We start from the raw sequence: 25,168 nt of genomic DNA, 5'->3' as shown, positions 1-25,168 counted from the left end.
CATTTATAAGGTGCAAGAATTATATTAAAATAAAGCATACCATAGAACAATTAGCAGGTAACTGCAAGCAAACCCTTGGGTTTGTTGGTCTGTGCTTTAAATGGTCATCGCATCTTAAAATCTAGTGAGGGAAGATGCTTTAAGACTTGGATCATTGTCTTTAGTATGACTGTTCTACTAGTATAGAGAAATGTGGATACTCATAGATATATTGAGCTCATTAGATGTGGATATCATCACTGTTGGGTAAATACCATTATATCCCTTTTTCCCCCTTCCCCACTTGCTTTAGTGATATTCTACCTTGGGTTTTCTCTGGAGGACCCTCAGACCTCTAAGGTCTTAGGCTAGGTGTTTTTTCTTTCTTTCTGTTTTTTTTTAATTATTATAATTTTTTTTATTGACAACCCATGCCAGGGTAATTTTTTACATTTTCCCTTGCACTTACTTCTGTTCTGATTTTTCCCCTCTCTCCCTTCACCCCCTCCCCTAGATGGCAAGCAGTCCTATATCTGTTAAATATGTCTCAGTATTGGGCTAGGTGTTTAAGAGCTTTGTCTACCTGTGCAATATTTGGAAGACTATTCTTGATTTTTCATTGCATAACTGAGCCGTTTTCTCTTTAAACATATCCTAGATCATCTCTTATATGGCAAGTCTTGTGTTTAGGACAGTCATCACTGGAAATCATGAAGCAGCCTACTTATGCCTACTACGACTCTCTGAATTGTTCTTTAGGGTGGCTGCCATTTTGATCCAAAATTTCCAATATTCGAGCATCTAGCTTCAGCAGAAATGGGTGCTAAAAGAGCTTTGGTTTTTTAGGTTCAGCCCACCTCTTAGTTGGTCTAGAGAGAATCAGTTCCTGGACTTAGCTTTCCTTCTCAAGCATAAGAGGAACAAGCTGAGCCTTGTGTATGGTCTTTGAGAATCTATGATTACCTTTCTACCCAGCTGAGGCAACCGCAGGAAGATTGTAATGGATTAAGTTTCTTGTCTGCTTTTTAATATACACAGAGGAAAATGTTTAGAATAACTTTAAGTGATTTAAATCAAGCTAGTCGAATTCAAAATTTTCTACTTTAATTACTCCCAATAAGTTAAAAACAACTTGTTTCTTGAAGTTCTTTAATTTGTTTCAACTTCTAATGATACTAGAAATGATTAAGTGCTCCCAGCAGTTATGTGCTAGCATCCTGCATTGAGACCTGCAGAATTGCAGTCCTAACATGACGTTTGGGGTCACTGCTGATTTATTTCCCCCAATTTTATTTTTTCAAAATACATGTAAAGATAGTTTTCAGCATTCACCCTCACAAAATCTTGTGTTCCAAATTTTTCTCCCTCCCCTAGTCAAGTTATCCAATATAGGTTAAACATATATTCTAAACACATTTCCACATTTATCATGATGCACAAGAAAAAATCAGTTTTGCTGTCTATTTCTTCTCGTAACTCTTAACTTCTCCTTTAGGAAGTTAGATGCTATACCACTTGGTGCATATATGTTTAATACTGATATTGCTTCATTGTCTGTAGTACCTTTTAGCAAGATAGTTTCCTTCCTTATCTCTTTTAATTAGATCAATTTTTGCTTTTGCTTGATCTGAGATAAGGATGGCTACCCCTGCTTTTTTGACATCGCCTGAAGCATAATAGATTCTGCTCCAGCCTTTTACCTTTACTCTGTATGTATCTACCTGTTTTAAATGTGTTTCCTGTAAACAACATATTGTAGAGTTCTGACTTTTGATCCAGTCTGCTATCCGCCTCCTCTTTATGGGGGAGTTCATCCCATTCACATTTATGGTTAAAATTACTAATTCTGTATTTCCTGCTATCCTAATATCCCCAGATTATGCTTTTCTTTTCACAAGAAAAATCAGATCAAAAAGGAAAAATAATGAACAAGAAAAAAACAAGCAAACAACAAAAAAGGTGTAAATAATATGTTGTGATCCATGTTCAGTCCCCATAGCCCTCTTTCTGGATGAGGATGGCTCTCTGTCACTAGTCTATTGGAATTGGCGTGAATCACCTCATTGTTGAAAAGAGCCAGGTCCATCACAGTTGATCAGACATAATCTTGTTGTGTACAAAGTTCTCCTGGCTCTAATCACTTCACTTAGCATCAGTTCATGTAAGTCTCTCCAAATCTTTCTGAAATTAACCTGCTCATTATTTGTTATTGAACAATGTTCCATTACATTCACATACCATAACTTAATCAGCCATTCCTTAACTGATGGCATCCACTCTGTTTTCTAGTGCCTTGCCACTAAAAAAGGGCTGCTACAAGCACATGTGGGTGCTTTTCCCTTTTTTATGGCCTCTTTGGGATACAGACCCTGCTGGAACTAAGGGTGTGCACAGTTTGATGGCCCTTTGGGCATAGTTCCATATTGCTCTCCAAAATTGGATCAATTCACAACTCTACCAACAGTGAATCAGTGTCCCAGTTTCCCACATATCTCCAACATTTATCATTATCCTTTCCTGTTATCTTGGCCAATCTGAGAGGTGCGAGGTGGCACTTCAGAATTGTTTTAATTTGCATTTCTCTAATCAATAGTGATTTGGTGATACTAGTTCTTAAAAGTGATTTTGATATTTCTTCTAGACTGTCCTGCAGAGGACAGTCTGGGTTTTGCTATAGCTCATTTTTCCAGATCATACATAATTTTTGAACCTTTTATACTGTTTCTTGGTACTTGGGAATAACTTATTTATGCCTCCTTTGGGTGACTTAATTTCTTAAGAAACTAGTGGGATATCAGGCATTTCAGACAGCTGTGTCAGGAGAATATTGGCATTGTTGCAAGAAGTCAGGACAATCTAATCTGTTTATATTCTGAGCTCAGGTTAGCTCAGTGTCTCAGATCGATGGGTTGCTTGATAGGTCAAACACAAACTGAAAAAAATTTTCATCCATTGGTCTTTTCTGTCTATTCACCAGTGAGGCTGGCCCTTTCTTTCATAATTATGATTATGTATCTCTTTTTGGAAGGTGTTCCTTATTAGGTTTTGTTCTTGTCACCTTAGGGGATGTCTTCCACAAACAGGGGAGGTCTAGTGGGAAAGCATTTTTTCACTGGAACATAGTACCTGAAAGCTTCCATGGGTGTCAAACATTTTAGGGGTGCCTTCATTTCCTCATTTTGCATTTCATTTGATAGTAATAATCAGAGCTTCTATGAATAAGGTTACATATCTCATTTGTTAAGGAATCCTTAAGGATTTCAGCTAATGCTCAGACACTTTAAGGCTTTTAAAGCAATATTTTATTGCCAGAACAAATGTGTTGTTGTTTTAATAGTCAAAAGAGAAACAGGATTTGTATTTTTCTTTAGTTAATTGTAAAACTATATAGTCTGCTATGTGCAAAATGTTACTTGTGAAAATGTGCCTGTCCCTAAAATTTTTTGTATTATTTTAAATCAAATTATAAGCAAGTTTGTAGTTACTGATGTTTTCTTAGAAAGATCACCTTTCTTGGGAGTGTACATTTATTTGGTCTGGTTTGGTTACTTTTACTTTTCCAGCGTTTCATAACATTTCTGCTCATAGTTGGCTGCTCTGTTATATGGAGAGTGTAATTTGTTACAGAAGTCTTGACAAGACTGACTTTTCTCCCTGTTTTCTGGTTTTGTTCTGCTAATGACTTAATCATCTGGGTTTAGTTGGATCAAACTCTGTTCAAGCTTGATTTTTCCTCTACTGCTTCTCAATGTTGTAATGAAGTGATACTGCTCAATCTTCCACCATTCTCCTCCTCAATCAAGACTCTTAAACTTCACAGCAGAAGATGGAGAAAGAAGAAAAAGAGAGGAAACGAGAAGAAAAGGCCAGTCAGCAAAACTAGCTACAACATTACTTGGATAATGTCTGATGCAGCTTTTAACTTATATCTCACTCATGGGCAGTCTCCACTTTTTATCTCTTTTCTAGACTCAACCTTGATTATTGTAATTGCACATCATTCAGTCACATTCTTGTCACTTAGCATTTAAGTTGTTTTCCTGGTTCTTCTTACTTCACTTGATGTCATCTCATAAGCTCTTCCTTGTGCTTCTCTGAATTCTTCCCTTTTGTTGTCTTCAGTGTGTTGGTGATAATCTATTATAGGAAAGTACCTTTTTTTTTTTTTTTTTTTTTTTTTTTTAATAGTTACATTCCTCAGTCTATGGACATCTGCTCTGATTACAGATCTTTAACACAAAAACTACTCCTGGATATTTAAGGAGAGGTCTCAGCTATTGACCTCCTTGGAGTAGAGTCCTGCCAGTGGATCTCTGCCAGCATTTTAGTTCCAAATTGCTTTCCAGAAGGCCTGTACCATTTCATATCTTCACTGGTAAGTCCTAGTTCAGTGTATTTGTATGTCCATTGCTTCCTCCACATGGGAGGCATCTTTTGTCATCTGTGAACCCCCCAGGGGTGTTTGGCATTTCTCTTGTCAGTAATTTGAAGCCATCTTGCATGTAGTTGCAATCCCTCTTTGAGAACTTTCCAGTCATCTTCTTTGACCACTTGTTCATTGGGGAATGATTCTTGGTTCTAGTTTTTTCTTGCCTTCCCTGCATGGGCCTTGTACTTCTGACCCTTAGTGGAGGGTCATTGTAGATCTGATTCTTCACCTTGTTCTGCTTTCTTCCTTATTTTTGTGTTGGTGGTTATTTTCATCAACAAGCATTTATTAAGCACCTGCCAAGTGGCCAGGCACTGAGATACATAATGTGACACATAAAGTCAAAGGCAATCTAGTTGATGTTCTTTGGGAGTTCACAATCTTCAGACAGCTTTGTACAAGTAGATCAAAAGAGAAGGCCCTAGTGTTAAGGAAGTTGGTGAAAGGTTTCTTGCAGAAGAAAGGGATAGGAGATGGAAATGAGGAGTGGAAGTGTGTTAGAGACATAAGGAGGAAGCCAGGAGGCCACTGTCACTGGATGGCAAGGGAAGACTGGAAAGGGAGCAAGGAGCCAAAGTATGAAAGATTTTAGATTTGATCCTGGTGGCCATAGAGAACCAGTGGAGTTGGTTGACCCCTAGGAAGATCGTGCTGAGTTGGAGGTATAGGCTGGCAGACCAGCCAGAAGGCTTGTCTAGACATGAAGTTATCAGGACCTGCACCAGGGTTGTGGTAGTCTCAGGAGAGGAGCTTTTCCATTTTGTGTAATTTATGATTTGTGCCTGACACTTGTTGGGTGAGAACTCCTGTTTTCTTTCCTTCTCAAAGATGTGAACAATTCTGCTTCTAGATCTCATCTGTTCAGAAAAGGAAGGGGAGAGATGTTGAGCTTTATCTTTTCAGACATTCACAGTTTTTTTTTCATAACATTTTTGTATTCCTATTTTTTAAAAATTGATTTAACAAGGATCAACCAAACTGAATCCTGCATATGCACAATAAAACACAGGGTTGTATATGAAATTGCAATGTATGTATAGCTTGCTTCTGTTCTGTTTAGAATATACTCACAGCCATTTCAAAACTGTTGTTTGTCTCTGCTTTCTTTGTGGCCTTTTCTCTGTTCTCTTTGCATTTTGAAAATACATTTTAATGGTCCTCTTTTCTTTTTTGGCAGCCCTTTCTTCCATCCAGTTGGGAAGAATGAAAAGGAAAAACTTAGCTTTGAAATCATTATGTAGTTTCCACTTGGGCAGGGGTATATCTAGAAGTCAGCACTTAGACAGTGGGGCAGTACTGTTAACTCCTATGGAGCTTTGGCAAAATATTTAGTGGGGAACAGGTGGATGTTTCCCAATGAATTGTTTATTTCTGTTTTCCAGAATTTCTGAATCTTCATTATTGATCAGTTAAGATATACTGGCTCTCCAATACTCTTAATTTTTCTTAGTTGTCTCAGCAGATCCCAGTTTAATCAGACACTGCAGATAGCTTTAAAATGTATGTGAAAATGAAGAGATTCTCATAACTCCCATTAGCTCTTTACAACTGTCAAGAAGGAAATCTGGTTTGCTCCTTAGGCAGTGAGGCATTCTCTGCTATCTAAACACCCAGGTTTGAAGAAAACAGAAGTAACAGTGTTTCCCAACTTAGTGTTAAGATCATGTACAAGAATGAGATTTGTGTCCTGTATTAGGCTTGGGATACAGAAGTTAAGATGGTTCCAGATCCTGTGGTGCATAATTATGATCATATTGAGGAAAAATGAAAGTGAGTAAGGAGTAGGTCAGTGAATGGGCTCTGCTACCTGTATTTGCCTTTATAAGATTAGAAGATAAGAATAAGAATAGAAAAATTAGAATACCCAGTTATACAACTAACTTGCTGATTATCATATCTTTTTTTGTTGTTGTTTCTGGAGTCCTTAAAATAGAGAATGGTATTAAATCCATAATTACATTTACATCTATTTCTCTTGTGGCACAATGTAGAATATTGACTGTCAAGTGAGGGTAAAGTAGAAGTTCTTCCCAGTTCTCACCTCCCAGCACACTGGGGAAGAGTTAGGGAAGGTTACAAGTGCTTCTTGCTCCAGAGACTCAGTGACTGAGCTCACACGGCTACTGTCAGAAAGGTATTGGACTCTGTCGTAGACTGCTTCAAGTGCCTTCAGCACCTTCCATACTTTGTCTTTTGTGGTTTTCTCAGGAGGTTTCATACAGCAGACTTGGCCTTGCTGTCCCCAGTAGGCCTAGTAAAATTGACTTGAGCCTCTACAGAACAACTTTTCAAAGAAATCAAATTCAGCATTTATTGCTGTATAGTACTATTAACATGGAGGGCATTGGGCTAGGCTGGGTAAAAACTTTAGGCAAAACGGCATCTTTTCTTTTACTTTTTCTTGAAGCTTTTTATTTTCAAAACATGCAAGGATAATTTTTCAACAATGACCCTTGCAAAACCTTGTGTTCCAATTTTCTCCCCCTTTCCCTCCAGCCCTTCCTCTAGATAATCCAAGTATATCCCCAAGAAATCCAATATATGTTAAACATGGTGAAAATACATGTTAAATCCAATACATGCATAATATCTTGTTGCACAAAAATAAAAGAAACCTGATCAAAAAGGAAAAAAAATGAGAACATAAAATGCACGCAAGCAACAACAAAAAGAGTAAAAATGCTGTGTTGTGATCCATACTTGGTCCCCACAGTCCTCTCTCTGAGTGTAAATGGCTCTCTTCATCACTGAACAATTGGAACTGGTTTGAATCATCTCATTGTTGAAGAGCCACGTCCATCAGAATTGATCATCATATAATCTTGTTGCCGTGTATAATCTGCTGGTTCTGTTCATTTCACTACGCATCAATTCATGTTAAGTCTCTTTAGGCTTCTCTGAAAACATCTTGCTAGTCATTTCTTACAGAACAATAATAATCCATAATATTCATATGCTGCAATTTATTCAGCCATTCTCCAATTGATGGTTATCCATTCATTTTCCAATTTCTAGCCACTACAAAAAGGGCTGCCACAAACATTTTTGTACATCCAGATCCCTTTCCCTTTAATATCTCTTTGGGATACAGGTCCAGTAGAAACACTGCTGGGTCAAAGGGTATGCACAGTTTGTTAGCTCTTTGGGCATAGTTCTAAATTGCTCTCCAGAATTGTAGAATCAGTTCACATATTCCCCCAGTAGTGTATTAGTGTCCCAATTTTCCCATATCCCCTCCCACGTTATCTTTTCCTGTCATCTTAACCCATCTGAGAGTTGTATATTGGTATCTCAGAGTTAAGACAGCATCTTTTCCCCTTGCAGTAGTTTGGAAAGAACACAGCTTGGTTGGCTCTGAAGGAGGCCATGGGCTGGGCAGAGTTTCCCAGGAAAGGGGGTGTTCGTTTTAGATTCTAAAGCCTTAAAATTCAGTAGCATATACCCTAGCTAGGGTATAGGCAGTGTATAGACATTGAGTAGGCAACACAGGAGTCGGCCCCTTTGGGGCAACAAGTAACCATTTGGGAGACATGGCCTAGGAGGTGCAGAGCAGCAAGGGGGAGGAGATTAACCAGGAGGAAATTGGGGAGGTGTCCTGTTGTGGAGGTCCTGAGTTGTAGCACCAGTGAGCAAATAAAAACATTTGTAAACGATATAGAAGAGGGCAAAGATCAAATCAATAGATTTGGGGAAAAATTAGTCAATCCAACGGTTTGGGAGGTAGACTATAAGAGGAAGATTTTGCTACTGTAACAGTTTTTCACAGCCTGCTCTGTAGTTGGTCTGGTGGACGAGCTGTGGTGTTTGTTCCAGGAAGATTTGGGAATCATTTGTGTAGTTCCCTATACAAAATGGTGGAGCTGTGGGAACAAAGGGAGAGATTGTGGAGAGAGGAAGGACTAAAGTCTGAATCTTAAGGCATATTTTGAAATAAGTGGATTCAGAAGAAGTGATCCATCAGGGAGAGTCCTGAAACCTGGGATGAAAGAGGAGGGGGTGCGATTAGGGCCTCTGAGTGAATGGGAATCAGTCCTGTCTGAGAGGCAGAACTGTTTGTATTGAACTAGAACTAGTATGAGCCAATGCTAAAGAAGAGGTGTGACTCACAGTCATGATTTTAGAAGCATATTTCAGAGAGAAAAGGGTCAGGTAAGCTTTGTTGGTCCCAGGTAACCAGGTATGGGAAAAGCTTTTTCAGGGAATTATTTAAGGGAAAAAAGGTAAATCTTTCTAATGAAGAACAGAGGAGTTAACTAAAGACACCAAAGGTATCCAGGGAACTCCTTCACCAGCTTAAATGTAAACAGAAACCTATGAACAAAAATATAACCAAGGTAATTCTGGATGAACATCTTTAAAAGGTAGATTCTTAGAAAAACAATATGGAAAATCACTTTCCCCCCTCTAGCTAGAGCCACACTTGTGTTTTTGTGTGTGTGAATTCAGCAAACCTGATAGTTTCTTCTATGATTTCCTCTCTCTTCTCCAATCCATCCATCCATTCGTAAGTACAGACCTGACTACTGCTCAGTCAACTCTAGTGGCTTCTTTTAGATTCAACCTGAAAGTTCTCCTTCTGCCATTTCAAGTCCTTCATAACCTGATACCAGCTTGTAACTCTATCCTTAAATATCATTCTTTGCTTCCCCCTTCACTTACCCTCTATCCACAGCCCATCCAAATTGGGCTTCTTCATACTGGCTATTCCACCGCCTCCTCTTGCTCCCTTTGACAATGACTTTCCTATGGGGATTCATAGGATGAATTCCCTTTTAATTCAACCTTTTAGAATTCCAACTTTGTGGAAAAGATGTAGGAATTGGTACAGAGTAAAGTGAGCAGAATTAGAAGAAAAATTTATACAGTTACAATATTATAGAGAAATACAACTTTGGAAGACATCAGAACTTTGATCAGTGCACTGTAATGAGTCCAGAAAACTGAAGATGCAATGTATTACTTCCCAATAGAGATGGCAGATTGAAAATGAAGTCATACATTCTCAGCCATGGCTAGTTTGGGGAATTGGTTTGGCTGGATTATGTATGTTAATGATGAGGGTCTTCTTTTTTTCTCCCTTTGTGAAGATGAGAGGCAGTGGGAAGAAAAGATTATAAATATATATTTTTAACTGTCTGGAGCTCAACTGTAACTCCATCTACTGTTTCTCCTACTAAAATTACCTTTTATTTTTATCTGTTTCTTTTTAACCATTTTGTTTTGCCTTATACAAATTGTTATTTAAGGGCAGACACTCCTTGCTTCTCCTGGGGCTCTATTTTGTGGGTGATCTTTTTCTTTCTAGTTTGTTCTTCAAGATCACTTATAGATTGAGGACTGGAACATGCTGAATCTTGCTAGATATGCTCTCCTTCTGAGCTCATTTCCAGAGCAAACATATGTTTTGAAGCAAGAAGTACCAATTTCCTAGCCTTACTTAGTGAACTTAAAGTGAGCATTTCCTTTATTTTATCCTTTTTAAACCATATGATATTCATTATATTCCATCATCCAGATGTTGATACATGAGGCCAAAAAGGGGTATAGAGATCTTTAATCTTTATGCTAGTGAGTTTGACTTGGATTCTAAAATGTTATAAAAAATGGTTTGTGAAAGCTAATTGTACAATATTTCAGAGTCTAATTCTTTTTGTACAGCAAAATAACGTTTTGGTCATGTATACTTATTGTGTATCTAATTTATATTTTAATATATTTAACATCTACTGGTCATCCTGCCATCTAGGGGAGGGGGTGGGGGGGTAAGAGGTGAAAAATTGGAACAAGAGGTTTGGCAATTGTTAATGCTGTAAAGTTACCCATTCATATATCCTGTAAATCAAAGGCTATTTAAAAAAAAAAAAAAAAGGTTTGTGAGTATTTAGAAAAATGGAAACCACTCAAATCCAGTATAGACTTGTCAACAGTGATAGGCCAGAGTAACTTTTATTACTTTTTTGGATAAGATTTATAAAATAGTTGGAAATATTAAAGAGAAAACAACTCTGGATTTCAGTAAATTGTTTGATATTTTCCATGCTATTATAATGTAAAAAATGGAGAAATATGGACTATATCATTGAAATGGATTTAGAACTGGTCAAGAAAACAGACTAAAATACCTCTGGGGGTAAGGGGGGGGAGTGGAGGGGTAAGTATATATTCCTAGTAAAAAGGAGACTATGATTTGCCTCAGCATGTGGTCAGCATATTTAATGAGTGACCTGAAAGTGGTTGAATTTTTTGATTCCAGTAGGGACCTTGGGAGTCAGCTCCCTTATAGGCCGGGGGGGAGATTGTGGCTGCTGTAACTAGATAGAAACGTTTGTGTGAAAATGAAAGGAGGAGGGATCAGTGTTGGTGATTTCTATGCCCTCTGTAGGTGTTAACATTGTGATAGTCGGGAACAACCGATGTGTGTGGCCTAGATCTACCTTTAGATATTTGAAGGAGATTTCTTCTTTTTTGTGTTAGGTCCCCCTCTGGCAGTCTGAAGTTTTGAGTCCCTTAGAATCACACTTATTAAGATGTATAACATAATCTAATTTATATTTTAATGTATTTAACATCTACTGGTCATCCTGTCATCTGGGGGAGGGGGGGGGGTAAGAGGTAAAAAATTGGAACAAGAGGTTTGGCAATTGTTAATGCTGTAAAGTTACCCATGCATATATCCTGTAAATAAAAGGCTATTAAATTTAAAAAAAAAAAAAGATGTATAACATAAGAATGTGTGACATTTCTATGGCAACCTGTTACATTGAAAAATGATCAAAATATTAAACAGGTGCACCAGCCCCAGATTAAAGACCTGTGTCCTTACTGGAAACGGGTGAGGCTTGGTTCTCTATATTAGGGAAGGTTAGAGTTAGCCAGAGATTGGCTGGCTACTTCTACAGAAATGATCCACAGGACTCTCTTGGGCCTTCTCCTGTTGTCCTATATCAGTTCTCTCGGGTGCTAAAGATTCTTAAATATTTTTTCCTGAGACTTCTAGTTTCACATCTCCAACTGCTTAGTAGATTTAAAATCCCTAGACATCTGGCTATACTTCGACTCATTCACACTTTCATTTATTGCTACTTTGCTTTCTTCTTCCCTACCATTATGACTTTATCCCATATACATTTTAAATCTCCCATGCTCTTCCCTCTTCCAAACCTCCTTGTTACTATGTGCTCTAGGCTTACAACTTTTTGTCATCCTTGACACCTCGCCTCTCTTTCCCTCACTTGTTGCAAAGACTTTTGCAGAATCCTACAAATATTCCCCCTTCCACGACCACCCTAATGCAGCCTTACCTTCTCAACATCTGGATTGTTACAGGAATCTGAAGGATGTTCTGTAGCCACAAGTCTCTCCCTGCTCCAGTGCATCCTTCATTCAGTAACACACACACACACACACACACACACACACCCATCCTCCTTTCCCTGTCTACTCAGCAAACTCTAGTGGCTCCCCATCATCTCCAGGACCAATATAAAATCCTTCAAAACCTCTATTCTCCCCATGCCCTATTTGTAGTCTACCTCCCCATCCCACAGTGATGCTAACCTCTGGGCTGTTGGTCACACACAAAATTCCATCTCCTGGCTCTGGACATTTTTATTGGCCAAACCTGTGCCTAGAAGTCCCAGCTATAATCCCTATTTTGTATAGGGATTTTATAGGAAACTTCCCCAGTTTTTATTAATTCTAGTACCTTCCCTTTGTTCTATAGCTTATTCTTAGTGTGTTTGCATGTTGTCTCCTTACAAATCAGGTTGAGTCTTTCTTTGTATTATCAGTTCTTTGCAGAGTGCTTGGCATATAGTAGGTACTTAAATGCATATTAAATGACTGAAATGGGACACTTTGTAGAAATTTAGCAATTCTTGACTAAATTTAAGAGGAAACAATTGTAGGTGACATCCTTGAGTAGATTAAAAGCTTGTTCTTAAAAATATAATTGCTCAATAAAACAGATCTGTGTCGGTGCACGGGCACTGTGTTTAATATTCAGTCATCCAATTATCAAAGTTAGTGTGATCTCTAGATGGCCACAATTGAAGTTGAGGCTTCTAGACAGATCTCTTAAGTGGAACTATTTGAAATTCCCTTAAAGTTGGGTCAGAATCTTGTTTAAATTAACCTTGCTTGATCAATAAATATCTCTGGAAACCAAGCCAATGAAGGAAAAAGGATTGGAAAAACCAGCTCTCATACTAATTAAATAAGCTGACAGGATCCAGGATCCTCATAGTTGTACTTGAGGACATGTTTTTTCCTTACTTTCAGAGTTACTTGTGGGATTAAATAGTATAAAAGGGGAGGGGAATGAATTCCCAACCAAAACATTTTATTAAACAAGAAGTGATTATGAACTTTTGAGAGGGTTTGACTAGATCACTCTTCCAGCAATAATCTGTGTCAAGCAGATCAGACTTAGATTCCTAATCTTAGATTCCTAATCTTACCCTTTCACTCGAAAACTGACTATTTCATAGGTTCAACAAAAATGATTGGATTTCCTGAACATTCTAGCAGCAAATTCATATATGAGAGCAACAATTTCAGGCATGCCAGCTTCTGCTGATAGAATGCTTCTCTTTGTTTTCCTAAATATGCACCTATTTGGGCAAAATGATTTTTTTTTTAAACCTTAAGGTTAAGTGCTGCTTAACTTGAGATTTGAGAATCTTTGTGCATGTGGCATTGAGTGAAATAATTGAAATAATTGCTTTTTTCACCAAGCAGACTATTTGTAGATGGTCATAAAAATAGGGAAGATGAGATGGCTTTCTATCTAGAAAGAAGTGGGAGGTCTCTTAGTTGGTCCTCAATTATCTAGACTAATGGTTTCCAGACTTTTTTGATTAGGCAACCTATCAGTGAAAATTTTGAACATATACCCAAATATGTTTATTTCTGTTATATACATGTACTGCTATTGCATAGCACATGTTACTTATGTACATTATCTCATTGGCAGTATTTGCTAAAACATTTTATTCATTTTCAAGAATCCAGGTGATTTCAACTTCTCTTGTCAGTTTTTCCTGAGTAATTATCATCCTCAGTATCCCTTATTTTAGTACCCTTGCTAGGACCAGTCCCTCCATACCCATTTTCTGCAGAAAAATTGCCCCCATTCTCAACCATCCCTCTCAATTTTTCCCTATTTACTGACTCTTTCTATGCTTCTTAAAAACACACTCAGGTCTGGAATTTCTTAACAAGCCTCTCTTCTATAAATCTCCCTTCCATTTCTCCAGCAACTCCTTGCTGAGAGAGAGAGAGAGAGAGTGTGTGTGAGTGTGTGTGAACTTGCAACAAAAATTTAAAAAGAGCAAAAAAAAAAAAAAAAGGACCCCCCCCCAAAAAAAAAAAAAAAAGCCATTCATCAGAATTTGCCAACACATCAAAAAGACATTACCTGCAGTGTCATACCCCCAGTCTTCTTCCTGCTGGCCTTTCTAGGGCTGAGCTGGGTGACTGATTTGATCATATTCCATTTCTATTCTATTTTGTTGTTGCTGCTTTTAACATTTACATTTTTGCAATTGCATATCCTGTTTGCCTGATTTTGCTCAATTTGCTTTGCATCTTCCCATGATTAGTCATATTCATCTTTTCTTACAGTGTAGCAATATGGCTTTACATTCGTTCACCATAATTTGTCTGAGTGTTCTCCAATTGCTCAGTATTTACTTTGTTTCCATTTTACTACTACTATCACAACAACAACAAAACAGTGTTATAAGTGATTTGTAATAGTCAGATTGTTTTTGTCATCGGCCTCTGGAATGGGCAGATATTTAGCAGTGAAGTGAGTGCAAGGATATGAAGACAAGTCATTTGACAAAATTGTTTTCTGGAATAATATCAGTTCAAACTTCTAGAATAATGCCTCTCTCCACAATCCTTCAAACACTGACCATTCTTCTCTTTAACACTTGCTAATTTGCTGAAGAGCTAAACTAATAATTGTTTTGATTTGGTTTTTGGAACTTTTCTTTCATGTGGTTATTAATAGTTTAATAGCAATGGTTGATAGTTCTTTGAAGAAATGTTCATATCACTGATCTCTTAATTCTGAATTTAATGAATTTTTAAAAAGCATTTTCACAGGCTGAATAAAACAGAAAAAGAAAATCACAGTTGAGCACAATTATTTTGGACATTAAATTCTGTCCTCATCAAATAGCATCGAATTCCAAGTTGTAAAACATGGTAATTGGTTCCAGCTCAATGGAAATAAATAAAATCCCATTAAAAATTTCATCTGTTTATTAACATTACAGCAAAGGGTAAGAAAAATATATTTATGATTCAAGCTTATCATTAAATAATAGTAGTACAACTTAAGCAAGTGGAAGAATACAAAATAAATCCACATAAATTATCAGTATTTCTATATGTTACCCACAAAGTCCAGCACTAAGCACAAGTAATTGTTCTATTTAATCCTTATTAACAACCTTGGAATGTAGTTATTGTCTCTCTCCTGCCCCTCCCCTTTTTTAAATTGAGAAAACTAAAGCAAACGGGTTAAGTGATTTGCCCAAAGTCATCCAACTTTTCTCTTCCAAGTGGTTCAGCTAAGTATTGTGGTAGTTTTGTTATTTTTAATTAAGTAAAGTGCTGAAGCTCTTCATTAATAATAGTTGTGATTCCATTTAGAGTTTTCTTGGCAAAGACATGGCATTGGTTTGCCATTTCCTTCTCCTTTTATAGATAAGGAAACTGAGACAAACAGGGGCTTGTTTAGAGGTCACACAGGTAGTAAATATAGAAGCTTGGATTTGAACTCAGAAGGAACTGAGCTTTATCTATTGTGCTACTTAACTGCTTGAATGTAAATTGGTATTTAATTCTTCATGATTTCAATTTTAGGAGCTGATATCTGATCTGATTTTAAACTTGTTCTTTTAAGAATTAAAACTTCCTAAAATGTCTTGGATGTTTCTCTCTGCCTCCTTGGAGGGACCTAAATATCAAAACATAAAAATTGAACTTTTGCGTCTCCAGTGCTAGAACAATACCTTACTCACAGATAAGTTTATTTGGAGGATGATAAAATCAAAATCTCATAGCTTCTTTGCATTCTGTTGTACATTAGGGCAACCTCCTGAGTGCCAAGGTTCTCTTTCTAACACAATATCTCTAGACAGTTAAATGGAGAGGAGATCAGCTCATAGGGATTGATTAATTGGGATGGCAAGTCTGGTCTGGATGAAATCCAATCCTTGTTTTGGGCAAGTAGGTAGGTTCCTTGCCTGTATAAATAAGGATAATTTTTAAATTGTTAAATATTTTTATTTTCAAAAATAGTTATGGAAGGAAATACTTAAAGTTATGTAAAAAAAAGATGATTTTTAAAATGGGCAAGATGATTGAAATATATTCATATCCTCCCCTTTTACTGTTATGATTAGTTTAAACTTAAGGTGAAGTACTCTTTAACCATCTTAGTTTGCATATAGTGTTATCTGAATGATAAATGGATTATACAGATTTGTTCACCTACTACTATAAATTCTTCAGAACTGTGTGGTAGGTTAAGAGAAATTAGGTCTGTTTGGGGCTTAGAGGTCTTATCTTAGATTGGAGGGCAAACCATCTATTCATTTCTTTTTAGCTCGAGTTATAGTTCTTAGGTCATGACATAGTGAGTGTATGATCCTGGCCAGTGTAGTTGGTGAGAAGGTGAGGCTTTCAAAGCCAAAATGATAGGCCTGCTCAAAGAGTCCGGTTGTCTTTTCTTCTTTCAAAGTCTGTTGCACAACCCTTGTCTGTATTCTGCAGGCTAACCAGCCATCTTCTATGAGGCCAAGCAAGTCCTATGATAAGTGTGTAATTCTTCCCATGAGATATTGCCAAAGCCGTCAATGCTTCCAATGCTAGTGTCTGTTCCTGGTGATGTAGAACATATTTATTGGGCACCTAGAACTATAGGTGCTTTCATATAAGGTACTACTAATGTATGAAGTTCAATTTTCGTTTTTTTCCCTCACCAAGTGCTAATAATGTAGAATGAAACCTCTCCCCCAATGAAAATGTAGAGCTTAGCTTTCACTTAATGGGGAAAATAATATAATCTTTTACAACAATATATTATCTATAATCTTTCTCTCTGTGCTTGGTTTGGGTATCATTACCTTTTTTCCTCAGTGAAGGCAAACAAGCATTCATGTTGACCTCATCCCCAAATAGTTTATTCTTGAGCTGTCCTTTTATAATCCATAATTACTAGTATTTTGTCATCTTCAAGGTGTTACCTCATTTACTTCCTTACATTTCATTGTCATTCAGTGGTACAATATTCTATTACACTATTTCTTTAGCCATTCTACCATCAAAAGATTTAAATTCGTCTTTTTCTATGTTACAAATAGCACAACTAATGAAACTCTCAAGTCTTTCACCTGTATACCTTGTGGGCTCATTGTGTTAGGAAGTGAACGTGTGACTCCCATACGTTCTTAGGGGCTTGGTTTACGGTTCTGGTTCCATGAGACAAAGTGTGGAAAGCTGAACATGTTCAGTAGTAAAAACCATTGCTCTGGGTGTCCTCATTTGCTAAGCCTTAATTTTCTGTTTTTCTCTTCTAGATTTTGGATCCTTGTTTGACTTAGAACACGACTTACCAGATGAATTAATCAGCTCTTCAGAATTGGGACTTACCAATGGTGGTGACATTAATCAGATCCAGTCAAGTCTTAGCATAGCACAAGATGCTGCCTCAAAACATAAACAGCTTTCTGAATTGTTACGGGCTGGCAGTTCCCCGAATCTCAATATGGGAGTTGGTGGCCCTGGACAAGGCATGGCTACTCAAGCCCAGCAGAACAGTCCTGGAATGGGAATATTGAATAGCATGGTCAAAAGCCCCATGGGCCAGGCCGGCTTGACTTCTCCGAACATGGGAGTGGGTGCCAGTGGGCCAAATCAAGGTCCTTCAGCACAGTCTGCCGCGGGTATGATCCCAGGAGTGAACAGTCCGGTTAATCAGCCTGGCCTCGGGATGAGCACAGGCATGGGTGCTGGCATGAATCCTGGCATGTTAGCTACAGGCAACGGGCAGGGGATGATGCCAAGTCAAGTCATGAACGGTTCCATTGGAGCGGGCAGAGGGAGACCGAACATGCCGTATCCAAACCAAGGCATGGGAAACACCGGCAATTTACTGGCTGAGCCACTGCAACAAGGCTCTCCCCAGATGGGAGGACAAGCCGGATTAAGGGGTCCACAGCCTGGAGGATCCTTGGGCAAGGTAAGGGGGTGGGACTTAATCTTAACTCTCTCTGGGTCAGTATTTAGCACTACTCGATTATGTTTCTAGGTCACATCTACTTGTTGGTCCGCCATCTTTCTCAGCTGCCAAAATGGTATCCACTTGGGTCTGAACTAGTCACTTTGCTGTCCCCAAACTCTCCATTACATATCGCTCTACTTTTGCAGACTTAGAGACTTGCCCAGAACATAAAGTATATGTTCTGACCAAACTGACCTACCGTTTCCCATCTTGATGTTCCTACACAGGCCTCTCTCCACATCTGGATTGCAGCCCATCTCACCACTGCATCTCAAATCTTTAACCTTTACCCCTTCATAAATCTGCACTCCTTATAGTGCATCTGTTATCATGTGTATGTAGACATGTGATTTTTTTCCCAGTATAGTGGAAGGTTCTTGAAGGCAAGAGCACAGTGTTGCTTTAATGCTGAATTGTGGCTCAGGTGTTTAAAATGGCATCTTTTTGCTAGCTGAAAGTCACTTTACCCTGTTTGCCTCGATCACCTCAGCTGAGCTGGAGAAGGAAATGGCCACTCCAGCATCTTTACCAAGAAAACCCTAAATTTATTTATTGGATCAAGGTGGGTCATACCTCCTCAAGAGAGACAGTCACACATAATATAGAATATTTTTGTAGACAAAAGAGCAGAACTAGACATTTTAAAAAGTATTAATGTCCCCGTGTGGAGCTCTTCCTACCAAAAGGTGACCAGGGCTGTCTTCCCCACGGCTCCTTTGAGAGGCCAAATTTGGTCCCTGGAAGTATTCAATTTCCCTCATTTGTAGTTTTGGTGCTGCCTTCATCCTCAACCCATTCCCTAGCTTCTCTTGTTAATGTTCAGGGGTTTTTTCAGTGTTCCAACTCTCCAAATTGGGCTTTCTTGGCAGATACTGGATAGTTTGTCATTTCCTTCTCCAGCTCATTTTATAAATGAGGGAACCTAAGAAAACAGGGTGAAGTGACTGATTCAGGGTCACACAGTTAGCAAGTCAGGGTCAGATTTGATCAGGTTCTTAACTCCAGGATTGGTGCTCTGCACTGCCTCACCTAGCTGCCCCAAGAATTAACCCTTTAAGCATTGCCAGGTGTTTTATGTGAGTTAATTCGTTGGATCAATGTTATCAATATCTTTACCTTTTAGAAGGCCTTGAGAAAGAGATCTGACCTGTCAGAATAGTAAAGCTGTTTAAAAGGAATATACATGTATAAAAGGCAGAATTGAAACTCAAGATTACTCAGATTTCTGGCCTTCAATCCACCAGGATACTTGTCAGTCTTTTCACAACCTGTAGAAGCAGATTTACTTATTTGCTTTGATTAAATCAGTTCTCATATTTCCTTTCATGCAGTAATAATCCCTGAAATATTTGGGAAACCTTTGCAAAATGGAGATTTTCCCAGATGCACTGCTTACGTGACTTAATTAGTTATAGTTGCAGGATTAAAATCATTGGTTATTTGTGGAAAACAACATAAATTTTGATATTGTTGAGGTGGGCAGATAGTAGTTAATGGGTGATGTTGTAATAAATAGGGATTTTGATCCAGCAATGTGGGGCCCTAGGAGCGAGAATTGTTGAATCCTGTAATTTGCAGCTTTAGTGATGTTTTTGCGCACTGAAATTTTACAGAATTCCTCAAGTATCTGCCAGGCAGGTTGAGCCAAGTTTAGAGAAATGTATCCCAGATGGCCAACTTTCCTAGAGGAATCACCAACCATATCTTTCCAGTGTCCTCTTGTACAAGAATTGGATTAAAATGATGGAATCGAGTATTGTTTATTAATATAAAAGAAGAGAAATGGAACCCAAATAATCTTCCCCTCCCAATTAGCAAGCCTTTTCAGACTATGATGGTTTAAGATCTATGTAACATGAAATGCACTTTGAGATTTGCAATTACTGTTGAGCTGGAAAAGATGATGTCATATGCTAGTATAATGAACTAGACAAACTATGGCCTTATAAGTTAAGATTAAATCCCGGTTCTAGGTTGACAAATTTTACTAGTTTAAGCAAAAATTACCAGAGAGCAAAACCTCTCTGAACCCCCCTTTTCTTCATTTCTAAACTGCCCACCTTAAATGCATTAATTGCTTACCTGTCAAGGCATTTTTTACAAAAGTGCCTTGCTGAACCCATAAAATTCTGTGGAGATAGTAATTTAACTCATTCTGAAGGAAGCTACAGAAGTTTTTTGCTTTTTGCAGAAACAATAAGAATGTAATTTTATATTAACCATGTGTTATAGTAAAAACAGATCAGAAAAAGAAACATAAGCAAAGGGACTAAAATTAGACTTCATTTAAGTCTTTATTCTTAAGGCAATCTTAATAAATATTGTCGGTAGTACTTTGTGCTAGTTTTCAGTTCTTTCACTCTCATTGATGGTTGTACAGACTAGATAAGGAAGGATTCAACATTGGTTATTAGCTCTGTTGTGAAAGAATTCCCTCCTCTACCATGAGCCCCCAGTTGGGACTTAAAAATGGGGAAAAAAAGAGAATATAGACATGTAAGGGTGCCTGGAGGATACATCCTAATTACTTAAACTATAGTCACAAAAGAGAACAATATATTTTTCATTTAGATGCAATTTTAAAAGTTTTATAGCCAGGTTGAGAAGAGAAGTTAGGAATTGAGCGAGGAATTGGGCAAAAAAAGAAAAATGCATGAAAAATGTGAAAATCTATACAAAATAAAAGAACTTTTTACCTGTCTATCAAGGGGTCAAGAAACTGTTAACCATTTCAAAGATTACATCAGTCATCAGAGAATTTCAAATCTCTACCCAAAATTGTCCAAGAATGGTAAAGGTGGGGAGGCAGGGTAGGTAATGTTGGAAAAGATGAACATCCCTCAGAGTGTTGGAGTTGTGAGCCATTCTGAGATAGGATTTTAGATCAATAGTTTATGACCCAGAGTCCAGGCAAAGAAGATTCTACCAATAAGAAAAGGCTAAATGGCTTGGACATAAAAGAATATTAGTGCAAAGTGTTAAAACTGATGTAGGGACAGGGGAAACTGCAGATTTAGTGACCACAAACAAAGGAAGAAACCAACCAGAATGCTCTGTAATTAGTGACCAGGCTTGGTCACAGAAGAATGTGCATCTTCTCCCTTCTTAGCACATACTAACAGACTGATTCAAACTGGATTTTGGAATTTCTTTGCCTTATGCTACAAAGGACAGATTGCAGGGTACAGGAATGCTGTATTTTGAGATGAAAATGATTTTAAAACAAAAACTAACAACTGAAGAACATATTGCCAAACTGGGTCTCAACACTGAAGAGCATAGCTTCTGCAAAGGCAACCAATGGGTCCAAACCCCACCTCTGATAATGAAGAGCTTTCTGTTCCTGATGAACTGGTATTTGTTAACTAAATAGATCAATCTTGGGGACCAAGTAATCCCATCTTAATAGCAAAGAGATCCTAAAGGAAACCCTGCTCAGCTTGTCTGTGAAGGTAATTAGATCTTGTAGCTGTCTCTTTGTATTGTAAAATACTTTGCATTTTTTTTTTAGAAGTACTTTTTTTTTTTTTTTTTAAGTTGTGAAGGCTCTCTACAGAATCAGAAGCCCTTTTATTACATCTGTTTTTGCATTGAAAACTTTTATTTTTTCTGTACTGAATGAAAAACTGTCATTCCTGATACCTATAGTTTTAATTGGCTGTCCAGCTGGCAGTTTTAGAAATGTACCAGGTGGGTGCAAACTGGGGCTGTGCTAGATGTAGCTTGCCATGCTTACAGGCACCCTTTCCCCACATTCTGCTTAGGTGGTTACCTTGAGAGAGGGGCTGAAATGAACTCTTACATATTGTGTGGTGGTAGGCACATGAGCACCTAGGAAGAACTTGATTGAATCATGTGGTTTTTAAAAATAACAGCCATTTGGGGATGTGGAGAGAGGGAGTCACCCCCTTTGGAAAATCCTTTATAACAGGAAAGAAACATCTAGTGATTTTTTTTCTGCCAGTGTAGATGATGGTTTAGACCTTAACCTTAATTGTCTAGTCTATGACCCATTTTTTAGTTTTTCAGGTACTGAAAGTTTGGTGATATATCATTTCCATCATTGTAGCTTACTTGGGGTTCCAGATCATTTTGTGTCTCTGAATTCCTTGCAGCTTGTTATTTATTACACAAAATACCATTTGGGAAAATTATTTCACCTGAAACTCTACTTTTGGCTTCCTGTGATTTGAGATGGAATCTCTTCATTATTTATTAGGGGAAGATAGTGCTTTTATTTTCAGCTTAAACAGGGCAATTTCAAAAAGTTTGCTGGAGTCTCTTGAACCAGCTTAGGGTAATTGTTCATTCTGAATGATATTTGTTGATTTTTTTTCCTACTGCTTAGATCCTTTCCCCCCTACTCCCTGATCTCCTTTGATATAATTTGAATATATTCACCTTCTTAACTTAGAAGGGAAGAAGAACTGTTCCTCACGTTCTCCTGGAGCAGGACATTCCTGATCTTGGGGAAGGCCCCTGTCTCTTCCCTCCTCACTGATGGGAGTGGTCTTTCTATTTCTATTTTAGGTGACTCTGCCCTTTCGATTACTAATTACCCTTTAAGCACATCTCCAATTTAAGCTGGGCCTTGGCAAGACTCCAACTATTCCCTTAGATTTGTCAGGGTTTGAGGTACAGGTCAAATTTGAGTGCCCTGTAATCCCTAAATAGCCTCTAGAAAGTTTCTGAATTTACTTTCTTCCCCTTTGAATCCTTGGGATCTTTCCCTTTGTCTTGGGTTAACACATCCTTCCTGTTATACCTTATCCCAAGTACACAGTGTTTATACAATCATTGGGATTCTGTTGCCTACCTCCACCCCAACACTACTATGCAGTAGTGTGGGAATTATTATGGCTCTTTGGGGGCCTTGGGTACTAGGTTAAATTAAAAAATGATAGCCTGTTAATATCTACAGGAACAAATAAAAGACAAAATTATAGTAGCCACACCCATCTTATATTTTACTTTTAAGATTTATGACATAGTCTCCATTGCCCTTGTGAGGTAATATGTTCTCCATTTTACAGGTGAGCTAACTGAGAGTCAGAGAACTTTCAGGGTTAACCCTAGATTTCTCCCCAATAAATGAGTGAAGGAAAAATGAAAGCATAGAAATCACCCCCACCCACTCCCTCCATTGGTAAAAAGATGTTGTATATGTTTATTGCTAGTGCCCTCTTTGCTGCTGCATGATGGCCTAGACTAGGAATGGTTGGGGACAGAGAAGCAACTGTACCTTCTACCTCTGCTCATGGAAGCAGACTTGTTGGCTGCTCACCTGGACTTGCCTTAGAGTTTCAGAGTTGGGATTGTAGGAATTTTCTTAGCTGCATGGTGAAGGGACTTCATAGGAATGGCTAGTCACCATGCCCTAGAGTAATTCCAAATGGATTTGTGAACACAGCACAAAAAAAGCATAAAGTGGGGAAAACTGGGAGAGTAATAAGCACTTTGGACAATATATGAAGCCTTAATGTCTGCCAAAGTACATTGGGGGGGTGTGGGGGGGGTGTGGAGATGTTAAGTCTACGTAATGTATTGCCTTAAATCTTTGTTAGGCGATGGAATTTTTTTCCCCCTGTAGATCAACAATTACCTTTTTAAACTGTAAAAACACATGATTTTTAATTAATAGCTTCTCTCCCCCTCTAAACATTTTCTGGTTTATAGTATTTACTTAGGAAGTCCCTGGTAAGTAGCTCTTTCAGAAGAACTGAGAAATGCTGTTTCCTTCTAAAAATGACTTCATTAATCAGGGATTTTCTAGAAAAGAAGAATGGTTATTTAGGCGATACCTTGACTTGAACTCTTGTCTTTCTTCTTTATCATTACTAGATGGGAATAATGAACAATCCCAATCCTTATGGTCCACCGTACAGTCAGAACCCTGCTCAACAGATTGGAGCTGCTGGACTTGGTCCCCAGATGCAGAACAAGGCTGGAATGCCCAACAGCTTGCCCCAGTTTCCAATGGACAAAAAGCCTGTTCCTGGAGCAGGAATGCCTAACATGGTAGGTAATGTTCTGTGATAAGTTGGGATTAAGGTTGTTGCTTTTTCTTCCCAGGGTTGGAACATTGAGGTTGAGGGTGGGAAACGCACACTCTTCTTGCCGCTGGGAGGGAGGGAAGGGGCCATCTCCCTGTTCTGAAATATATGAAGAAATTGAATTTGCGTAAATATGCATAACTTGCCTTTCTCTGCCTTTTCATTTTTTTCTTTGAACACAAGCGTGGTGCTGTGTCCCAGAGCCTGGCAGGTGCCACACTGGGATATGGGGCAGTGGTTGGAATTAGGAAGGAGCAATGATAGCATCTCCCTCTCCCTTGCTCCTCAAGAATCTTGCCTTGGTACCAGGTTAAATCAATCAATAAATCTATATTCTGTTTAAAATCTCCAGGAATAAAGGCAAGATAGATGATAGAAGCTGCTTCTATTTTATATAGTACTTTAAGGTTTCTAAAACATTTCCTCCCATGGCATTTCCTTTCCTATGAGGCAAGTATTACAAGTGCTATTTTCATCATTTTGCTGGTGCGAGTCAGATTATGACTCCATGTCTCTTTGCCATTCCACATTGGCTGTTTTGAGTTGACAGCATTTAAGACCTTGCCAACAACCTATATCTGCTAGATATTAAGTCAAGGGATATGTTCATCCACCATTTCTTAAGGGGAGGAAGTTGGACTGAGTAAGAATTGCCGACTTGTAATGTCTTCCCGTGGCTTTTGTTTGTTTTGTTTTTACTCTATTATTGCTCTTTGTACCTGTGTAAGTGTTTTAGGCTTCAGATGCGAAAGAATCCTTCCTTCATTCTACCTCCACTTCTTCCAAGAGTGACATTAGAAGCCTATTTGTTAGGATCAAGACACCCGCTTAGAGAGAAGTGGGACTGGCCTGCAATTGTGAGCCAGGCCTTTGTCTCTCTCCCCTGTTAGCTTGTGAGCTTCTTGAAAGCAGGAACAATGCCTGCATACAGTAGGTGCTTAAAGAAATGCTAGTTGGCTGACCTAAGATTAAGTAGTTCTCCACTCCCTCCCCACTCTTTTTCCCCATTAACTTCACCTGTATAGAATGTGCCTGTGTCACAAAATTTGCCAAAACACCAGCCACTTCCCTTGAAATTTAGGGCCCCTCGTTTCCTTAGGAGAATGAATACCTTGATGATTTTTTTCTTAGATTGACACCTAATCAATTTTGTAGGATTTCGAGAAAAGAAACTCAGTTTTCCTCCACCTGTCCCTAGCTTCCGAGAATCCCATTTTATCTTACTTTTTCTGTCAAGTCTTAGGAGGAACAACATTTCGAGGAGCTATCACTTTGTTGTCTTTGACATCCTAGAAATTCTCTTACATCTTAAAGTAGGTAAAGGCCTAACTCCACAGTGCCAGGACTTAGCTGCACCTGTGGGAAGGGAGCTTCACTTGTTGTACTGAGGGAGGGCCAGGACGGGCT

At 38.3% G+C, this 25,168-nt stretch overlaps 1 protein-coding gene across 3 annotated transcripts in view; it reads left to right on the top strand.

Moving 5' to 3' along the window:
* The window catches only part of EP300 (E1A binding protein p300), a 76,469-nt gene that overhangs the window by 11,215 nt on the left and 40,086 nt on the right, over positions 1 to 25,168 (top strand). For all 3 annotated transcript variants that reach the window (XM_031938296.1, XM_031938295.1, XM_031938294.1), the window contains exons 2-3: positions 17,005 to 17,666; positions 23,550 to 23,726. In XM_031938296.1, coding sequence (XP_031794156.1) covers positions 17,005 to 17,666; positions 23,550 to 23,726 — 839 coding nt within the window. The remainder of the gene's footprint in view (positions 1 to 17,004; positions 17,667 to 23,549; positions 23,727 to 25,168) is intronic.

This window comes from Sarcophilus harrisii, chromosome 5 (genome assembly GCF_902635505.1).
Source record: "Sarcophilus harrisii chromosome 5, mSarHar1.11, whole genome shotgun sequence".
In the NCBI taxonomy this organism is placed as follows: Eukaryota; Metazoa; Chordata; class Mammalia; order Dasyuromorphia; family Dasyuridae; genus Sarcophilus; species Sarcophilus harrisii.
The sequence above is the reverse complement of the archived record's forward strand: the minus strand, read 5'-3'. Positions and strand labels throughout refer to the sequence as shown.